The sequence below is a fragment of the Pinus tabuliformis genome, chromosome 5_1, assembly GCF_031772625.1.
Source record: "Pinus tabuliformis cultivar Carrire ecotype Pingquan chromosome 5_1, CPIR1, whole genome shotgun sequence".
NCBI classification, from domain to species: Eukaryota; Viridiplantae; Streptophyta; class Pinopsida; order Pinales; family Pinaceae; genus Pinus; species Pinus tabuliformis.
Genome location: NC_142305.1, coordinates 414,050,160 through 414,068,561, shown reverse-complemented (window position 1 = coordinate 414,068,561; position 18,402 = coordinate 414,050,160). Strand labels below are relative to the sequence as shown.

Sequence of the window (18,402 nt, the reverse complement as noted above, 5' to 3'; positions counted from 1 at the left end):
ATATGAGACAGAGCGTTATCCTCACCAATTTAATTCAAATCTCTCTAACGGAAATGAAAGAGCCGAAGTCTAGGAGTTTAATTTTAATTTTAGGCCAGCTGAGTAAGGCTGCACTGGTGCAAGAACCAATGCACTCAGGGAGGCTGCAAGAATCAATGCACTCATGGAGCGGCTGATCAGCTATGGGGATTCTTTCATGCTTTTGTGGATGCAGGGTCAGGTAATGGATACTTTATTTTTCCTACAAATTTCAGTAATAAGTCTAGGAGTTTAATTTTAATTTTAGGCAAGCTGAGTAAGGCTGCACTGGTGCAAGAATCAATGCACTCAGGGAGGCTGCAAGAATCAATGCACTCATGGAGCGGCTGATCAGCTATGGGGATTCTTTCATGCTTTTGTGGATGCAGGGTCAGGTAATGGATACTTTATTTTTCCTACAAATTTCAGTAATAATGTCTGTTAGATTTGTTTAATTTTGTATTCCACCTATTATATTTATTTTCTTCTCTTCTTTGGTATTTTGCATATGCAATTTGCAGTCTATTTAGTGCCTAATGTATGTTGAGCAGGGATGATTGGCTGTGGGATAGGAATTATTATCTTCAAGGATTTATTCAGAACCTAATTTAGATGTGTTTCTAATGTATGTTGAGTAGGGATGATTGGCTGTGGGATAGGAATTATTATCTTCAAGGATTTATTCAGAACCTAATTTAGATGTGTTTCTGATTTCCATATCTAGGATACATTGTCATTTTGATGGATGCACAGCTCAGTCACTGACTAACGTTGCAGCCATGACAGGTATATTTCTTGTTTTTATTTTATATTCATATTCATGATTTATTCTTTGGTTTTGGTTCCAGAGCGGAATTTTCTTATCCTTCCTCATCAAAGCCATGACCCACCCTATCAATTTGCCATCCCTGCAATTGAACTGACTCTCCTCCCCTGTTTTGACATGATTTCCTCACCTGTTTTTAATCGATTACATCTATTCTCTTCTTGCTATAGAGATTTTTTCTTTGGCTGTGGGATAGGAATTATTATTTTCATGGATGCACAGCCCATCCACCGGGGTTTCTTAAAGGATTTATTCAGAACCTAATTTAGATGTGTTTCTGCTTTCCGCATCATGGATGCACAGCCCAGTCACTGACGAGCGTTGAGAGAAATTCTATCATTTTTATTGTTTTCCCACCGTATCACATTACACGCCAGCCCCTTCTTCTCCCAATCGAAGAAATAAATAACCGGAGAGGCGATTGAGGAAGCCAACTGACTACCAGGTAAGCTTCATTGTCTGGGTTTTATGTTATTTCGTTTTCTATATTTTGCCTCTTTTCACCCAAACCTTCTACTGTCCCCCTCATTCTTTGTTTCGCTTCCTTACTATGGCCTCATCCTCTTCATAAACTATCGTCTCAGGAAGCTGGTAATCTGTCTCCCATCTTTTATAACTCTGTTTTTCTAAATTTTCGTATAGAAATCTGCATAGCATAAAGTAATCTGAAACTCGATATTGTTGGCGTGAACGAACAGAGGACGAGAGTGAGTTTGAGTACAAAGAGGGTCCGAAGGGGTCTGAGCACTGGGGAGAACTCAAGGAGGAATGGAAGGCCCGCGGGAACGGGACGCATCAGTCTCCCATCGATGTGGTGAAGAGACATGCCATAATTTATCCGAACCTGGGCAGGCTCCGCAGAAAAACGGTACAATCTCAAACCCCTCTTTTCAATCCCTGCTATCCTAAATTACATTATTGCTATTTAGGCGTTGCTAAAGGGTTTTACATCGAAGTGTGCATTCATAGTTGAAGAAAAGAATAGTGCCAAGATGCCAAGGCAATAAACAATTTTTTCCACCATATTTCAAATATTTAGTACTCAGATTTAAATTAGTTTGGGCAATTTGCTCAGATTTTTCCATCACTTCTTTGCCCAACCTTTTCAACTCTTTAGATGTCGGAAACTTTGAGATCTAAGGGTTGTTTGGAAAATATCTATATGCCAATGCTGGGGAGTGAAGGAAAAACTAACACAGTAAATGAAAGCTTTCCGACTACCAATGACCATTTTAAAGAGTAATTGTAATGCATGGCAGGTTAGCTCTTGCCTTCTACTGTAGAGTATTTGTATTAGATTACACCGCCACAACTTAAAGCCAATGATCGTTTAGGCACGTGGTAGATGAATATGTGAGTAAGCATTTAATGAAAATAACAACGACTCATTCTTCTTAGCCAGCTTTGAAGACAGGGCAAATAACCTATTCCTATTCAGGTTTGTTTGGACTTCATGATGAGAAGTCCCGATTTTCATTTCCTGGAGACCCCAATCATTTTGGAACCTATTGACATCATCCTCATCCAATCTTTCACTCTCTTTGCACCTCTCAATTGCTCTTATTTTCATTTTAGAGCTGCCAAAACAACATGGATACCTGATTCCCTGACACACATTGATATCACTTTTATCTATCTTCTTCTGTATGTACAGCAATAGGTTTTCTTGAGGAATCCTAGTAGGATCCTTCAAAATTTACTTTCACTCATCAATTATTGTTCCATATAAGCTCTTCGAAAACCTATGAAACAAATTGTAGTAGTAACTGTCGTGGTACTTGAGGTGGTAGGGATGATTGTGTTGATCATCAAAGTGAAGGACTGTTATAGCCTCCAAAAGCTACAAATTGATTCAAATCTTCCTTGAAAATAAAGCCAACCCTCTTTCTCAGTTTAGTTGGTTTTGTTTTACTTGTCCTATATCAACAAAGATTCTTGTATGTATGCACCCTGGAAATTCTTTTATGTATGTAAGTGAGAATTACATCTCATAGTAAGCTTATTCCACCGGAATTAGAATCCTAAAAATATTGGTCATTTCACAACACAATGATATCTAGGTATGCATATTTTCTTTGCTTCCCCTCTTTTCTTGCTCTGTTAATGTAATATTGACCTCGATTGTTCGGCGTCAGCTTGAATGCCCAACCGACACGTCCCTTGGAAGAGACACGACGTTTCATGGAGGGTGACTCATATATATAAGATGATAGGAAAGGAGTTGGAACATCAATCAAGCGAAGATCAACAACATGTCATCGCTAGAAAAGGGCACAACAAAAGAAGAAGATAGTTGGGTCACACGAAGGAGCTCGCTCTCTAAAGCAAGCCGCGGAAGAAAGTTGTGCAAGCTTGTGGAATGCAATATTGCTGAGAGTGGTACAACGTGGGGTATTTGTGTATTGAGGTTGTTTGTAGGTCGAAGGGCGAAAACTTGGATTTTTATTGGGTTTGGTTGCGGGTTGCTAGTTGAAGGGTTGTAACTCGATTATTGTATAGTTGTATTTGTGAAGGGTTGTGGCAGCAAACTATTTGGAGTTCCTCCCAACCGAATCGAAGTCCATTTTAAACCGAAGTTTTGTGTATGGAAAATTTATAGTCAAAGAGAAGTTGGGAAATTGTTTTGGGAGTTCCCCCTCTCGTTTATTGAAGTGTTATTTATGTAAATGATTCATGTTGTATATGAATGAATGCGATTATAGCAGAACTTAAGTTAATTGAAGTAACCTATAGTTGAAGTTAAGCTTTGAAGTGGATGTTGTAGTGAGATTTGATTGAACACCGATTTCGCTAGTATAAGATACCGGTCTCGACATAGGGTACATGGGCTAGAGGCATAGTACAAGCATTAGAAAACTCAAGTTGGTTTCACCATTGAGGAGAAAGCGTGTCGGTAATGTACACCTCAGGGGACTCAGGAATCTCATAGCTTAGAGGAACCTCACCATGTTTTGAGGCTTATAACATGCCTTCGGGCGGGATATTGAGCTTGTTGATCCTACAAGATTTCATCCTTTGAGGGAAGACCCTATATCTTCAATGGTTTTGTTTACATTTGGCATACCTTGGTTATTGTCTTAGTCTCCTTTACCTTGTGGATGACAAGTGACTTTCTTGTAAATTTTCTAGGCTAAGGAGTTGGTGTTGCCTTTGCCTCTACTTGAGCCAACCCAAAAATATTATCATTGGACGTATATAGCTTGTTTGGACAATGAGATTACCATGTTTGAATTTTTAGCATGCAATAGTAGTCTCCCACTTGTGAATCATTCATGCCAATGGTGGGAATTAGTCTTTTCCATTTTTTTCTTTTTTCCTCTCTATATTTTCTCGTTTTTTAAACTCTATTTTTGATCACCTCACTAGTGATTGATTCCCTCTTAAGTCATTGTCATGAATAGGGCCCAACATGAGATACTTCTTCCTATATGGTTCTACTCAACATGCTCCCTCCTCCTTGTTACTTCCTTGGAACGCTAGTTTTGTTTGTTGCATCTTGTCGACTGCAGTGATGGGATTGCTTAATCATTTATCTCACACATCTTTCCGCTAATATTTTGCTCGTTGAATTTTCTAGTATCACCCTTGTGTCGATTTGGAGGAAGATGTTAATAGATGGATTGAGAGTTTCGAGGAGGAATAAGACCGAGAAGAGGATGTATATGGAGGGATGTTCGTGGATTGGGATGGAACCGTGAAGTCAAATATACTAGGCCATAACGATCCAATTTCGATGAAGTTGATGGAAAAGAGTATGGGTAGGTGTTCCTAGCCACCTTTGATAAATTATATTGTAGAGAAGTATGGAGGGTTCATACTGTTGAGAAATCTAAGACATCAATAGTTAGGTGATTTCTCTACTTATGATAATTGCTTGTGATAGTCTTTTTACTTCTTGATTACGATCTTCTCTTCTTGAGTTATTATTGTGTTATTTTCATCAAGACAATTATGAAATCATGAACAATAAAGAGACAAGAGACATAGTATATAGGCTTGTCAGTCAGGGCCAAAACCTCTCCCTCTTTGAGAGGAAAACCCAAACGAAATTCTTCTTATAGATCTTCAATTGATGAATATGAAGACCATGACAAAGACCTATGATGCTAGAGGCCTCCCAAGACCAAGTCACTAGCCTACTCTTCGATGCTGTTCTTCCTCTTCCTCTTTTTGTCCCGACCTGTTCTTGTAGGTCTGTAGCCATACAACATAAACCCTAGATGATTTTCGCTCCTTGAATAGTCTCCTAAAGAGGGAGACTCCTTTTACTTCCCTACTCGGCTACCTAGAGCGAAGTCCTTTCCAAAACTTGATAACCCTTGTATGACTGCAAACTTCGGTCTATCCTTGCCAACTTTGGATCTGCAATCTCTTGCACGTGTGATGGTAATTTGGCCCAAAAACAATCCACCAATGATGACCCTTTCCTTCGCTATCTTCTCTTCCTTCTTCATTGATTTAGAGGCTCTTTCTTCGTATGTTTCTCACATTTCTTCTTAGACTTGCTTCACCGAATTGCTTGCTTCCAAATGAGGCCGAGCATGGGTATATATAGTCGTTGGTCAAGACTGTTTAGGCCGACATGTTCCCTTGGAGAAAGGCCGACTTCATCTTCTAGATTTATCTCTTTGTTGTAGGCCGACTTGAGTGAGGGCTAGTTACAAGGTCTTGGAGGGTTACAAAGACAAGTATGACTCTTTACAATGTGTAACTTGCCTTCGTTACATGACAATGACTCTTTAGACTTTTATGACTAGATGACAATATCCTTAAGGGCTCTCAATGGGAGCCTTGACTAAAAATAAAATCTCTTGCTCATGAAACCCATGATGCAAGCAGTACAATAATTTTATTTTTCTTCTTTACATCCCTTACATAAAATCACAATTACATGTCATTATGAAGATCGAACCTAGTTACACTTTTCAACACATGCCAGGTATGTGTGGATTCTTCTCGGAGATGAAGAGAGATGGCCTTGTGATGTGGAAAGGGAAGTCGTATGACTTCCCCACACCACCATCTTTTTGAAGATCATGAAGGAGATGGGCTCACTATAACTTGCTCGTGATGGTGAGACCCCTAGGATCTTGAGATGCCATTTTATGACGCCTCATGATGAACAAAATCGGAGGAAATATTGTGTGACAGGGAAGAGGTGACAATGGTTTCACGTGTTTGGGTGCATGTGTTCTTGTGGAGTTGATGCTACGGTCAGATAGCTACTTGAATAGTCAATTGCACGAGGGGATCCAACACATGTCATTCTTGCAAGTTGCGATACATGAATAGAAATGGTATATATGTTGGAGAGAAGATTCTTTTTATATTGATGAATACAATTGATGCAAAGGTTGTTTATGATGACAATCTTCAAGCTTTGGCTAAGAAATTTGTCCAGGGGTGTGCTGTCGAGGGTGACAACCATCTTGAAGTGGGGGGGTGGGGGTATGTCAAGCCCATATTCTAGGCATCCGAGCACGCCTAAGTTAGGGCGAGTCGAGTTAGGTGGAATGGCTTGGTCGCCCGAGATGAGTTCGATGGAAAGAATTCGGTGAGACAAGCACATGAAGAATGCACCTGAGATGAGTTTAGTAGAATGATTGGAAGAAATTGGAGAGTTGACATGATGACGGTGCCTAGCCGAGGTGCACCTGATCGAAGATAAGGCCCACCTAGCTGAGATGCACCCAACCGACGACATGGTGTGCCCATCTGAGATGCGCCCGACTGATGACAAGGTGTGCCCATCTAAGACGTTCCCGCCTAAGTTCGCAATGTACGCGACTGAGGTTGAGACGTGAAGGCACATGACTGAAGGTGAACCAAAGGAAAGTTTGTATGCGACAAAGGATGCTGCATAATTTGGGGTTTATGGTCGGCTTGAACGAAGGAAGGTTGGCTCGAACGTCCAACCAACACATCCCTTGTAAGAGACATGATTGTTCATGGAGGGTGACTCATATATATAAGATTTGAGGAGAGGACATCAATCAATCGAAGATCAACAACCTCTCATTACAAGACAAGAAGGAGACAATGAAGGAAGAAGAGAGTTGGGTCTCACGTAGGAGCTTGCTCTCGAAAGCAAGTTGCGGAAGGAAGTTGTGCAAGCTTGTGGAACGAAGTATTGTTGAGGGTGGTACACCATGGGGTATTTTTGTATTAAAGTTGTGTGTAGGTCGAAGGGCTGCAACTTGGTTATGTTTTTGGGTTTGGTTGTGGGTTGCTAGTTGAAGTGTTTGTAGTCCGGTTACTGTATATTTGTAGTAGTGAAGGGTTGTTGTAGGGAAATGTTTGGAGTTTGGCCGAATCGAACCAAAGTCCATTATAAACCACAGGTTTATATACTGAAGTTTTGTAGTCAAAGAGCAATTAGAAAATTGATTTGAGAGTTCCCCCTCTCTTTTATTGAAGTGTTATTTCTGTACATAATTCGTGGTGTTTATGAATGAATGTGATTATTGTTGAAGTTAAGTTAATTGAAGTAAACTCTAATTGAAGTTAAGTTTTGAAGTGGCTATTGTACTGAGATTTCATTGAATAGTAATTTCACAAGTATAAGATATCAGTCTCGCTATAGGGTACATGGGCTAGAGGCATAGTATGAGCATTAGTAAACGCAAGTTGCTTTCGTTATTGAGGAGAAAGTGCATCGGTACCGCACACCTTAGGGGACTCGGGAAGCTCACAGCTCAGAGGTGCGCCCTGGGGGCATGACACCCACATTTTGATGCTAGACATTGGCTTTCCTGAGGGAAGTTATTTCTAGGAGGGAAACCTCACCATGTTTTGAAGCTTATACCATGCCTTCGGGAGGGATATTGAACCACTTGATCCTAAAAGACTTCAACCTTTGGGGAACGATCCTCTATCTTCGATGGTTTTGTTTACATTTGGAATACCTTGTTTATTGTCTTAGTCTCCTTTACCTTGTGGATGCAAAGTGACTTTCTTGTAATTTTTCTAGGTTGAGGAGTTGGTGTTGCCTTTGCCTCTACTTGAGCCAAACCAAAAATATTATCAGTGGAGGTATATACCTTGCTTGGACAATTAGATTACCATGTTTGAATTTTTATCATACAACAATAGTCTCCTACTTTTGAATCATTCATGGCAATGGTGGGAATTAGTCTTTTTCATTTATTTAATTTTATTTTGCCTCTCTCTATATTTTCTCATTTTGTCAACTCTATTTTTGGTTAGCTCACTAGTGATTGATTCCCTCTAAGTCATTTTCATGAGTGGTCCCAACTTGAGATACTTCTTCCAAGATGGTACTCTAGTCACTATGCTCCTTCCTCATTACTTCCTTGGAACGTTGGTTTTGGTTGTTGCATCCTGTAGACTGTAGCTATGGGATTGCTTAATCATTTATCCAACACATTCTTCCTGTAATCTTTTGCTTCTTGATTTAGCTAGTACCACCCTAGTGTCTTAACCAATTTTCTCTCTTTCCGTATCTACCTTTTTCTATTGTTTTCATTCTTCTTTTCTCATTCTCTCAACATCTACATGCTCATGTTAGATATTTTTGTCTTCACTGGTATGTCACTAGTTCATCACGTCTCACAACTTTGCTTGTTTTGTGATAGCATTGTCTCATGTAGCCGTTTCTTTTGCCTCTTGAAAGTCACTTCTTCTCATGCTAGAGCTACCATGGTGATCATATTTCCAAATCTTGCCTTCATTGGTGCTTCACTGGTCTTTGTATCTCTTGCACCCTAGGTAGCTACTGGTGGGCATAACTATCTTATAGTTTCATAGTATTTCATGAACTTTGCCGCTTTATATGATCTTTATTTCCATCTATTTTTCAATTGACGAGGTCACTTGGTTGATTACGAGGATATACTCTTACCTTAGAAACATCCTTCAATAAGCTCCAACATCAAGGCATCTCTTTTCTTCAGTGAATTATAAGTATCGTAATTCTAACTATTCTTCCTTGGCTTTTTGCATTTCATTTATGCTTCTTGGTTAACACTACTCTTATCTAGCTTGTGTAGCATAGACACCATTTTAATCTAGCTTGTGTAGCATAGACACCATTTTATGTATGCGACGCGTTCTGGCTTGGAACTATCGGAGATGATTCTATGATTGTTCATGTGGCATCACATTTCATGGGGAAATTTCATAGTTGACGTGGTAGTACACATATGCGATGACATTGGTCACATCATTCAAGGCCCAGATAGGCAAACTTTGCATGCATGGGCATTTGTTGACATTCTGTATTGAATATCCTGGATTGACCTCCTATTTCATCATCTTTATAGCTATTTTGCATAGGAATAGAGCTCCAAACCCTCTGTGGAGACATCTAGTTACTATCTGGGAACATGTGCCTTGATTATTTTTGATTTGTAGAGGGTCATTTCATAAGTTTTGGAGGTTAGTTGCATGATTTTTTAAGATATATTCTTACGTCTGAATCCTCTCCTTGGACTTATGAGCTATTTTGGAGAAGCTTTCAACATATTTGGTCCTTTTCACCTGAAGCGTGCGGACCTCCCACTATCAAGCCCTCAGGTTTAGGCACTCGAATGTGCTTGATTTAGGCTGAGTCAAGTTTTGTGGAATGACTTGGACGACGCGAAGAGTTCACTCGAGATGTGTTCGGTGGAACGAATTTTGTGAGACAGGCACATGAAGAGCGTGCCCAAGATGAGTTCGCTGGAACAATTGGAACGACTTGGTGAGTTAGCATGACAAGGGTATGGAGCTAGGGCATGCTCTATTGAAGACAAGGCTCCTCTAGCCGAAGACAAGGTGTGACCAGCAAAGACACGCCCATCCGATTTGGGAAGGCACACAACCGAAGATCAACGTGAAGAGGATTATATTGCAGAAAAGTATGGAGGGTTCATACCAGGTATGGGTGGATTCTTCTCGGAGATGAGGAGAGATGGCCTTGTGATGTGGAAAGGGAAGTTGTATGACTTCCCCACAACACCATCTTTTTGAATCTCATGAAGGATATGGACTTATTGTCACTTGCTCAAGATGGTGAGACCCCTAGAAGCTTGAGGTGCCATTTAATGGCGCCTCATGTTGAGCATAGTCGGAGGAGATTGTGTGACATGGAACAGGTGACAATGGTTGCACATGTTTGTGTGCATGTGTTCTTGTGGAGTTGATGCTACAGTCAGATTAGCTACCTGACTAGTCGATTGCAGAAGGGGATCCAACACATGTCATTATTACAGGTTGCGATACATGCATAGGCATGGGATATATGTCAGAGAGGAGATTCTTTTGTATTGATGAAGACAGTTGATGTGAAGGTTGTTCATGATGAGGTCAGTCTTCAGGATTTGGTTAAGAAATTTGTCGGGGTACGTTTTCGAGGACAACAACCATTTTGACGTGGGGGAGGATGTCAAGACCTTAGGCTAGGCACCTGAGCACACATGAGTTAGGCCAAATCGAGTTCGGTGGAACGACTTGGTTGGCGTGAAGGGCACGCTTGAGACGAGTTCGATGGAGAGACTTTGGTTAGACGAGTGCACGAGGAACGCACTTGAGATGAGTTTGGTGGAGTGATTGGAACAAATTTGAGAGTCGACAAGACGAAGGTGCCTAGCGGAGGTGCACTTGACCAAAGACAAGGTACGCCTGATTGAAGACAAGGCGTGCCGAGCTGAGACGCGCCCACCCGAGTTGCTAAGGTACACGACCGAGGATGAGACGCGAAGGCAAACGACCTAAGTTGCACGTAACGCCGAAATGTTTTAGAGTTTCTAGAACGGGTACGTTTAGAAACGTCACCTACCAAAAATGGAAGCGTCAGCTGAAACGTCATATATGTCTAGATATATATATATACATATATATATATATATATATATATATATATATATATAGATATATAAAGGTTATAAGTAAGTGAATAACACATTATCTTGCAAGAAAAAAGGGAATAAGATCCATAGATGACAATTTAGAAGGAAAACCAAGTCTATATTAACTCTCTACAAGATCACATGATGGTCGAGTTTCGGTCAGGTTTCGACTGAGTTTCAGAGTTTCGGGTATGGGTACGGCCCGAAACGTTGGGTTCTTAGAAGTTTCGTGCAACATAGCAAATGAATGACAATGAACTGAAGGAAAGTTTGTATGCGACAAATGATGTGACATAATTTGGAGTTTACGGTCGGCTCGAATGCCCAACAGACACGTCCCTTGGAAGACAGAGGACGTTTCATGGAGGGTGACTCGTATATATAAGATGATAGGAAAGGAGTTCAAACATCAATCAATCGAGGATCAACAACATGTCATCGCTAGAAAAGGGGACAACGAAAGAAGAAGATAGTTGGGTCTCATGAAGGAGCTCGCTCTCTAAAGCAAGCCGCGGAAGAAAGTTGTGCAAGCTTTTTGAACGCAATATTGCTAAGAGTAGTACAATGTGGGGTATTTGTGTATTGAGGTTGTTAGTAGGTCGAAGGGTGAAAACTTGGATTTTTATTGGGTTTGGTTGTGGGTTGCTAGTTGAAGGGTTGTAACTCGATTATTGTATAGTTGTATTTGTGAAGGGTTGTGGCAACAAACTATTTTGAGTTCCTCCCAACCGAATCGAACACCATTTTAAACCGAAGTTTTGATTATGGAAAATTTATAATCAAAGAGAAGTTGGGAAATTGTTTTGGGAGTTCCCCCTCTCGTTTATTGAAGTGTTATTTATGTACATGATTCATGTTGTATATGAATGAATGCGATTATAGCTGAACTTAAGTTAATTGAAGTAACCTATAGTTGAAGTTAAGTTTTGAAGTGGTTGTTGTAGTGAGATTTGATTGAACACCAATTTCGCAAGTATAAGATATTGGTCTCGACTTAGGGTAGATGGGCTAGAGGTATAGTACGAGCATTAGAAAACTCAAGTTGGTTTCACCATTGAGGAGAAAGCACGTTGGTGTTGTACACCTTAGGGGACTCAGGAATCTCATAGCTTAGAGGTGCGTGCTAGTGGCGTGACACCCAGATTTTGAGGCTAGTCATTGGCTTGCCTGAGGGAAGTTATTTCTAGGAGTAAAACCTCACCATGTTTTGAGGCTTATAACATGCCTTCGTGGGGGATATTGAGCCTGTTGATCCTACAAGATTTTTTCCTTTGGGGGACGACCCTCTATCTTCGATGGTTTTGTTTACATTTGGCATACCTTGGTTATTGTCGTAGTCTCCTTTACCTTGTGGATGACAAGTGACTTTCTTGTAAATTTTCTAGGCTAAGGAGTTGGTGTTGCCTTTGCTTGTACTTGAGCCAACTCAAAAATATTACCAGTGGAGGTATATAGCTTGTTTGGACAATGAGATTACCATGTTTGAATTTTTAGCATGCAATAGTAGTCTCCCACTTGTGAATCATTCATGCCAATGGTGGGAATCAATCTTTTCCATTTTTTTCTTTTTTCCTCTCTATATTTTCTCATTTTTTAACTCTATTTTTGGTCATCTCACTAGTGATTGATTCCCTCTTAAGTCATTGTCATGAATAGGGCTCAACTTGAGATACTTCTTCCTATATGGTTCTAGTCAACATGCCCCCTCCTCCTTGTTACTTCCTTGGAATGCTAGTTTTGTTTGTTGCATCCTGTAGACTGCTAATATTTTGCTCCTTGACTTTGCTAGTACCACCCTTGTGTTGGTTTGGAGGAAGAAGATGTTAATAGTTGGATTGAGAGTTTCGAGCAGGAATAAGACAGAGAAGAAGATTGAGAAAGGCCGACTTCATCTTCTACATTTATCTCTTCATTGTAGGCCGACTTGAGTGAGGGCTGGTGACAAGGTCTTGGAGGGTTACTTACAAAGACAAGTATGACTCTTTAAAATGTGTAACATGCCTTCATTGCATGACAATGACTATTTAGACTTTTATGACTAGATGACAATATCCCTAAGGGCTCTCAATGGGAGCCTCGACTAAAAATAAAATCTCTTGCTCATGAAACCCATGATGCAAGCATTATAATAATTTTATTTTTCTTCTTTACGTCCCTTATATAAAATCACAATTACATGTCATTATGAAGATCGAACCTAGTTACACTTTTCAATACATACCGGGTATGTGTGGATTCTTCTCGGAGATGAAGAGAGATGGCCTTGTGATGTGGAAAGGGAAGTCGTATGACTTCTCCACACCACCATATTTTTGAAGCTCATGAAGGAGATGGGCTCACTATAACTCGCTTGTGATGGTGAGACCCCTGGGAGCTTGAGATGCCATTTTATGGTGCCTCATGATGAACAAAATCGGAGGAAAAATTGTGTGACAGGGAAGAGGTGACAATGGTTGCACGTGTTTGGGTGCATGTGTTCTTGTGGAGTTGATGCTAAGGTCAGATTAGCTACCTGACTAGTCAATTGCACAAGGGGATCCAACACATGTCATTCTTACAGGTTGCGATACATGAATAGACATGGTATATATGTTGGAGAGGAGATTCTTTTTATGTTGATGAATACAATTGATGCAAATGTTGTTTATGATGACAATCTTCAAGCTTTGGTTAAAAAGTTTGTCCAGGGGTGTGTTTTCGAGGACGACAACCATCTTGAAGTGGGGGGGGGGTGTGGGGGGATGTCAAACCCATATTCTAGGTACTCGAGCACGCTTGAGTTAGGGAGAGTTGAGTTAGGTGGAACGGCTTGGTCGTCACAAAGAGCGCGCTCGAGTTGAGTTTGATGGAAAGAAATCGGTGAGACAAGCACATGAAGAACGCACCCGTGATGAGTTCGGTAGAATGATTGGAAGAAATTGGAGAGTCGACACGATGAGGGTGCCTAGCTAAGGTGCACCTAATCGAAGATAAGGCCTACCTATCTAAGATGCACCGAACCGACGACATGGTGTGCCCATCTTAGACGCGCCCGACTGACGACAAGGTGTGCCCAGCTAAGACGTTTCCGCCTGAGTTCGGAACGTACGTGACCGAGGTTGAGACGTGAAGGAACATGATCGAAGGTGAACCAAAGGAAATTTTGTATCGAGAAAGGATGCTGCATAATTTGGGGTTTGTGGTCGGCTTGAACAAAGGAAGTTTTGCTCGAACGTCCAACCAACACATCCCTTGGAAGAGACACGACTGTTCATGGAGGGTGACTCATATATATAGGATTTGAGGAGAGGACATCAATCAGCCGAAGATCAACAACCTCTCATCGCAAGACAAGAAGGAGACAATGAAGGAAGAAGGGAGATGGGTCTCATGAAGGAGCTTGCTCTCTTAAGCAAGCTTCGAAAGGAAGTTGTGCGAGCTTGTGGAAATTAGTATTGTTGAGGGTGGTACGTCATGGGGTATTTTTGTATTAAGGTTGTGTGCAGGTCGAAGGGCTGCAACTTGGTTATGTTTTTGGGTTTGGTTGTGGGTTGCTAGTTGAAGTGTTTGTGACTCGGTTACGATATATTTGTATTAGTGAAGGGTTGTTGTAGGGAAATGTTTGGAGTTTGGCCGAACCGAACCAAAGTCCATTATTAACCGAAGTTTTGTATATTGAAGTTTTATAGTTAAAGAGCAGTTAGCAAATTGTTTTGAGAGTTCCTCCTCTCGTTTATTGAAGTGTTATTTCTGTACATAATTCGTGGTGTTTATGAATGAATGTGATTATTGCTGAAGTTAAGTTAATTGAAGTAAATTGTAATTGAAGTTAAGTTTTGAAGTGGCTATTGTACTGAGATTTCATTGAACAATAATTTCGCAAGTATAAGATATCAGTCTCGTTACAGGGTACATGGGCTAGAGGCATAGTATGAGCATCAGTAAACGCAAGTTGGTTTCGCCATTGAGGAGAAAGCGCATTGGTACTGCATACCTTAGGGGACTCGGAAAGCTCACAACTCAGAGATGTGCCCTAGGGGCATGACACCCACATTTTGATGCTAGACATTGGCTTGCCTGAGGGAAGCTATTTCTTGGAGGGAAACCTCACGATGTTTTGAGGCTTATACTTCGGGAGGGATATTGAGCTACTTGATCCTAAAAGACTTCAACCTTTGGGGAACGACCCTATATCTTCGATGATTTTGTTTACATTTGGAATACCTTGCTTATTGTCTTAGTCTCCTTTAGTTGGTGTTGCCTTTGCCTCTACTTGAGCCAAAGCAAAAATATTATAAGTGGAGGTATATACCTTGGTTGGACAATTAGATTACCATGTTTGAATTTTTATCATACAATAATAGTCTCCCACTTTTGAATCATTCAGTGCAATGGTAAGAATTAGTCTTTTTCATTTATTTTATTTTATTTTACCTCTCTCTATATTTTCTCATTTTGTCAACTCTATTTTTGGTCACCTCACTAGTGATTGATTCCCTCTAAGTCACTGTCATGAGTGGGCCCAACTTGAGATACCTCTTCCAAGATGGTACTAGTCACCATGCTCCTTCCTTGTTACTTCCTTGGAACGTTGGTTTTGGTTGTTGCATCCGTTAGACTGTAGTTATGGGATTGCTTAATCATTTATCCAACACATTGTTCCTCTAATCTTTTGCTCCTTGATTTAGCTAGTACTACCCTAGTGTCGTAACCAATTTTCTCTCTTTCTATATCTACCTTTTTATATTGTTTTCATTCTTCTTTTCTCATTCTCTCAACACCTACATACTCATGTTAGATATTTTTGTCTTCACTGGTATGTCACTAGTTCATCACAACTCAGACCTTTGCTTGTTTTGTGATAGCATTGTCTCATGTAGCTGTTGCTTTTGCCTCTTGAAAGTCACTTCTTCTCATGCTATAGCTACCATGGTGATCATATTTCCAAATCTTGCCTTCATTAGTGCTTCACAGGTCTTTGTATCTTTTGCACCCTAGGTAGCTATTGGCGGGCATAACTATCTTGTAGTTTCATAGCTATTTCATGAAATTTGCCACTTTATATGACCTTTATTTCCATCTATTTTATAGTTGATGATATAGGTCACTTGCATGCTTTTTAAGATATGTTCTTACGTTTGAAACCTCTCCTTGGACTTATGAGCTATTTTGGAGGAGCTTTCAACATCTTTGGCCCTTTTCACTTGACGCGTGCAAACCTCCCACTATCAAACCCTCATGCTTAGGCACTCGAATGTGCTTGATTTAAGCAGAGTCAAGTTTGGTGGAATGACTTGGGTGACACGATAGTGCACTCGAGATGAGTTCAGTGGAACGAATTTGGTGAGACATGCATAGGAAGAGCGTGCCCAAGATGAGTTCGGTGGAACAATTGGAATGACTTGGTGAGTTAGCACGACAAGGGTACCCAACTAGGGCACGCTTTGTCGAAGCCAAGGCTCCTCCAGCTGAAGACAAAGTGTGACCAGCAAAGATGCGCCCATCCAATTTGGGAAGGCACACAACCGAAGATCAACGTGAAGAGGATTATATTGCAGAAAAGTATGGAGGGTTCATACCAGGTATGGGTGGATTCTTCTTGAAGATGATGTGAGATGGCCTTTTGATATGGAAAGGGAAGTTGTATGACTTCCCCACAACACCATCTTTTTGAATCTCATGAAGGAGATGGGTTTATTGTCACTTGCTCGAGATGGTGAGACCCCTGGGAGCTTGAGATGCCATTTAATGGCGCCTCATGTTGAGCATAGTCAGAGGAAAGATTGTGTGACATGGAAGAGGTGACAATGGTTGCACATATTTGGGTGCATGTGTTCTCGTGGAGTTGATGCTACAGTGAAATTAGCCACCTGACTAGTCGATTGCACAATGGATCCAAAACATGTCATTCTTATAGGCATGGGATATATTTCGGAGACGAGATTCTTCTGTATTGATGAAGACAATTGATGCGAAGTTTGTTCATGATGAGCTCAGTCTTCAGAATTTGGTTAAGAAATTTGCTGAGGGGTGCGTTGTCGAGGACGACAACCATTTTGACGTGGGGGAGGATGTCAAGCCCTTAGGCTAGGCACCCGAGCACACCTGAGTTAGGCCGAGTCGAGTTCGGTGGAACGACTTGGTTGGTGTGAAGTGTGCACTTGAGACGAGTTCGATGGAAAAACTTTTGTGAGACGAGTGCACAAGGAACATAGCTGAGATGAGTTTGGTGGAATGATTGGAACAAATTTGAGAGTCAACACGATGACGGTGCCTAGCTGATGTGCACTCGACCAAAGACAAGGTACACCCGACCGAAGACAAGGTGGGCCAAGGTGAGACGCGCCCACCCAAGTTACTAAACACGACCGAGGATGAGACGCGAAGGCAAACGACCTAAGTTGCACGAAACGCCGAAACGTTTCATAGTTTACGAAACGGGTACGTTCAGGAATGTCACCTCCCAAAAATGTAAATGTCAGGTGAAACGTCATATATGTCTCCATATATATAAAAGAGGTTATAGGTAAGTGAATAACACATTATCTTGCAAGAAAAAAGGGAATAAAAACCATAGATGACAATTTAGAAGGAAAACGAAGTCTATATTAACTCTCTACATGATCACATGATGGTCGCGTTTTGGTCAAGTTTCGACTGAGTTTCGGAGTTTCAGGTATGGGTACGGACCGAAATGTCGGGTTCCTAGAAGTTTCGTGCAACATAGCAAACGACCCACAGTGAACTGAAGGAAAGTTTGTATGCGACAAATGATGTGACATAATTTAGTGTTTAAGGTCGGCTTGAATGCCCGACCGACACGTCCCTTGGAAGAGACACGACGTTTCATGGAGAGTGACTCATATATATATAAGATGATAGGAAAGGAGTTAGAACATCAAACAACCGAAGATCAACAACATGTCATCGCTAGAAAAGGAGACAACGAAAGAAGAAGATAGTTGGGTCTCACGAAGGAGCTCGCTCTATAAAGCAAGCAGCGAAAGGAAGTTGTGCAAGCTTGTGGAACGCAATATTGCTGAGAGTGGTACAACGTGTGGTATTTGTGTATTGAGGTTGTTTGTAGGTCGAAGGGCGAAAATTTGGATTTTATTGGGTTTGGTTGCTAGTTGAGGGGTTGTAACTCGATTATTTTATATTCGTATTTGTGAAGGGTTGTGGCAGCAAACTATTTGGAGTTCCTCCCAACCGAATTGAAGTCCATTTTAAACTGAATTTTTGTGTGTGGAAAATTTATAGTCAAAGAGGAGTTGGGGAATTTTTTTGGGAGTTCCCCCTCTCGTGTATTGAGTGTTATTTATGTACATGATTCATGTTGTATATGATTGAATGCGATTATAGCTGAACTTAAGTTAATTGAAGTAAACTATAGTCGAAGTTAAGCTTTGAAGTGGTTGTTGTAGTGAGATTTGATTGAACACCAATTTCACAAGTATAACATATCGGTCTCGACATAGGGTACATGGGCTAGAGGCATAGTACGAGCATTAGAAAACTCAAGTTGGTTTCACCATTGAGGAGAAAGCGCATCAGTGTTGTACACCGCAAGGGACTCAAGGATCTGATAGCTTAGAGGTAGCGCTAGTGGTGTGACACCCAAATTTTGATGCTAGACATTGACTTGCCTGAGGGAAGTTATTTGTAGGAACAAAACCTCACCATGCTTTGAGGCTTATAACATGCCTTTGGGAGGGATATTGAGCTTGTTGA

At 40.9% G+C, this 18,402-nt stretch overlaps 1 protein-coding gene across 1 annotated transcript; it reads left to right on the top strand.

The window, feature by feature from the left end:
• Window positions 1-285: 285 nt before the first annotated feature.
• LOC149165234 (carbonic anhydrase Nec1-like) lies at window positions 286-16,762 on the top strand. The gene is made up of 4 exons (XM_089429754.1): window positions 286-413; window positions 743-804; window positions 1,543-1,712; window positions 16,589-16,762. The coding sequence occupies exons 1-4, from the start codon at window positions 376-378 to the stop codon at window positions 16,760-16,762; spliced, it is 444 nt and encodes a 147-aa protein (XP_089285880.1). The 5' UTR covers window positions 286-375.
• Window positions 16,763-18,402: the final 1,640 nt, after the last annotated feature.

What these genes read in the sequence shown, in the direction of transcription:
- LOC149165234 (XM_089429754.1), top strand. Translation starts at nt 376, where the DNA reads ATGGGGATTCTTTCATGCTTTTGTGGATGCAGGGTCAG. An exon ending in TTTTGTGGATGCAGGGTCAG is followed by an intron (nt 414 to 742) that starts GTAATGGATACT and finishes TTCCATATCTAG; the next exon opens with GATACATTGTCATTTTGATG. An exon ending in TAACGTTGCAGCCATGACAG is followed by an intron (nt 805 to 1,542) that starts GTATATTTCTTG and finishes GTGAACGAACAG; the next exon opens with AGGACGAGAGTGAGTTTGAG.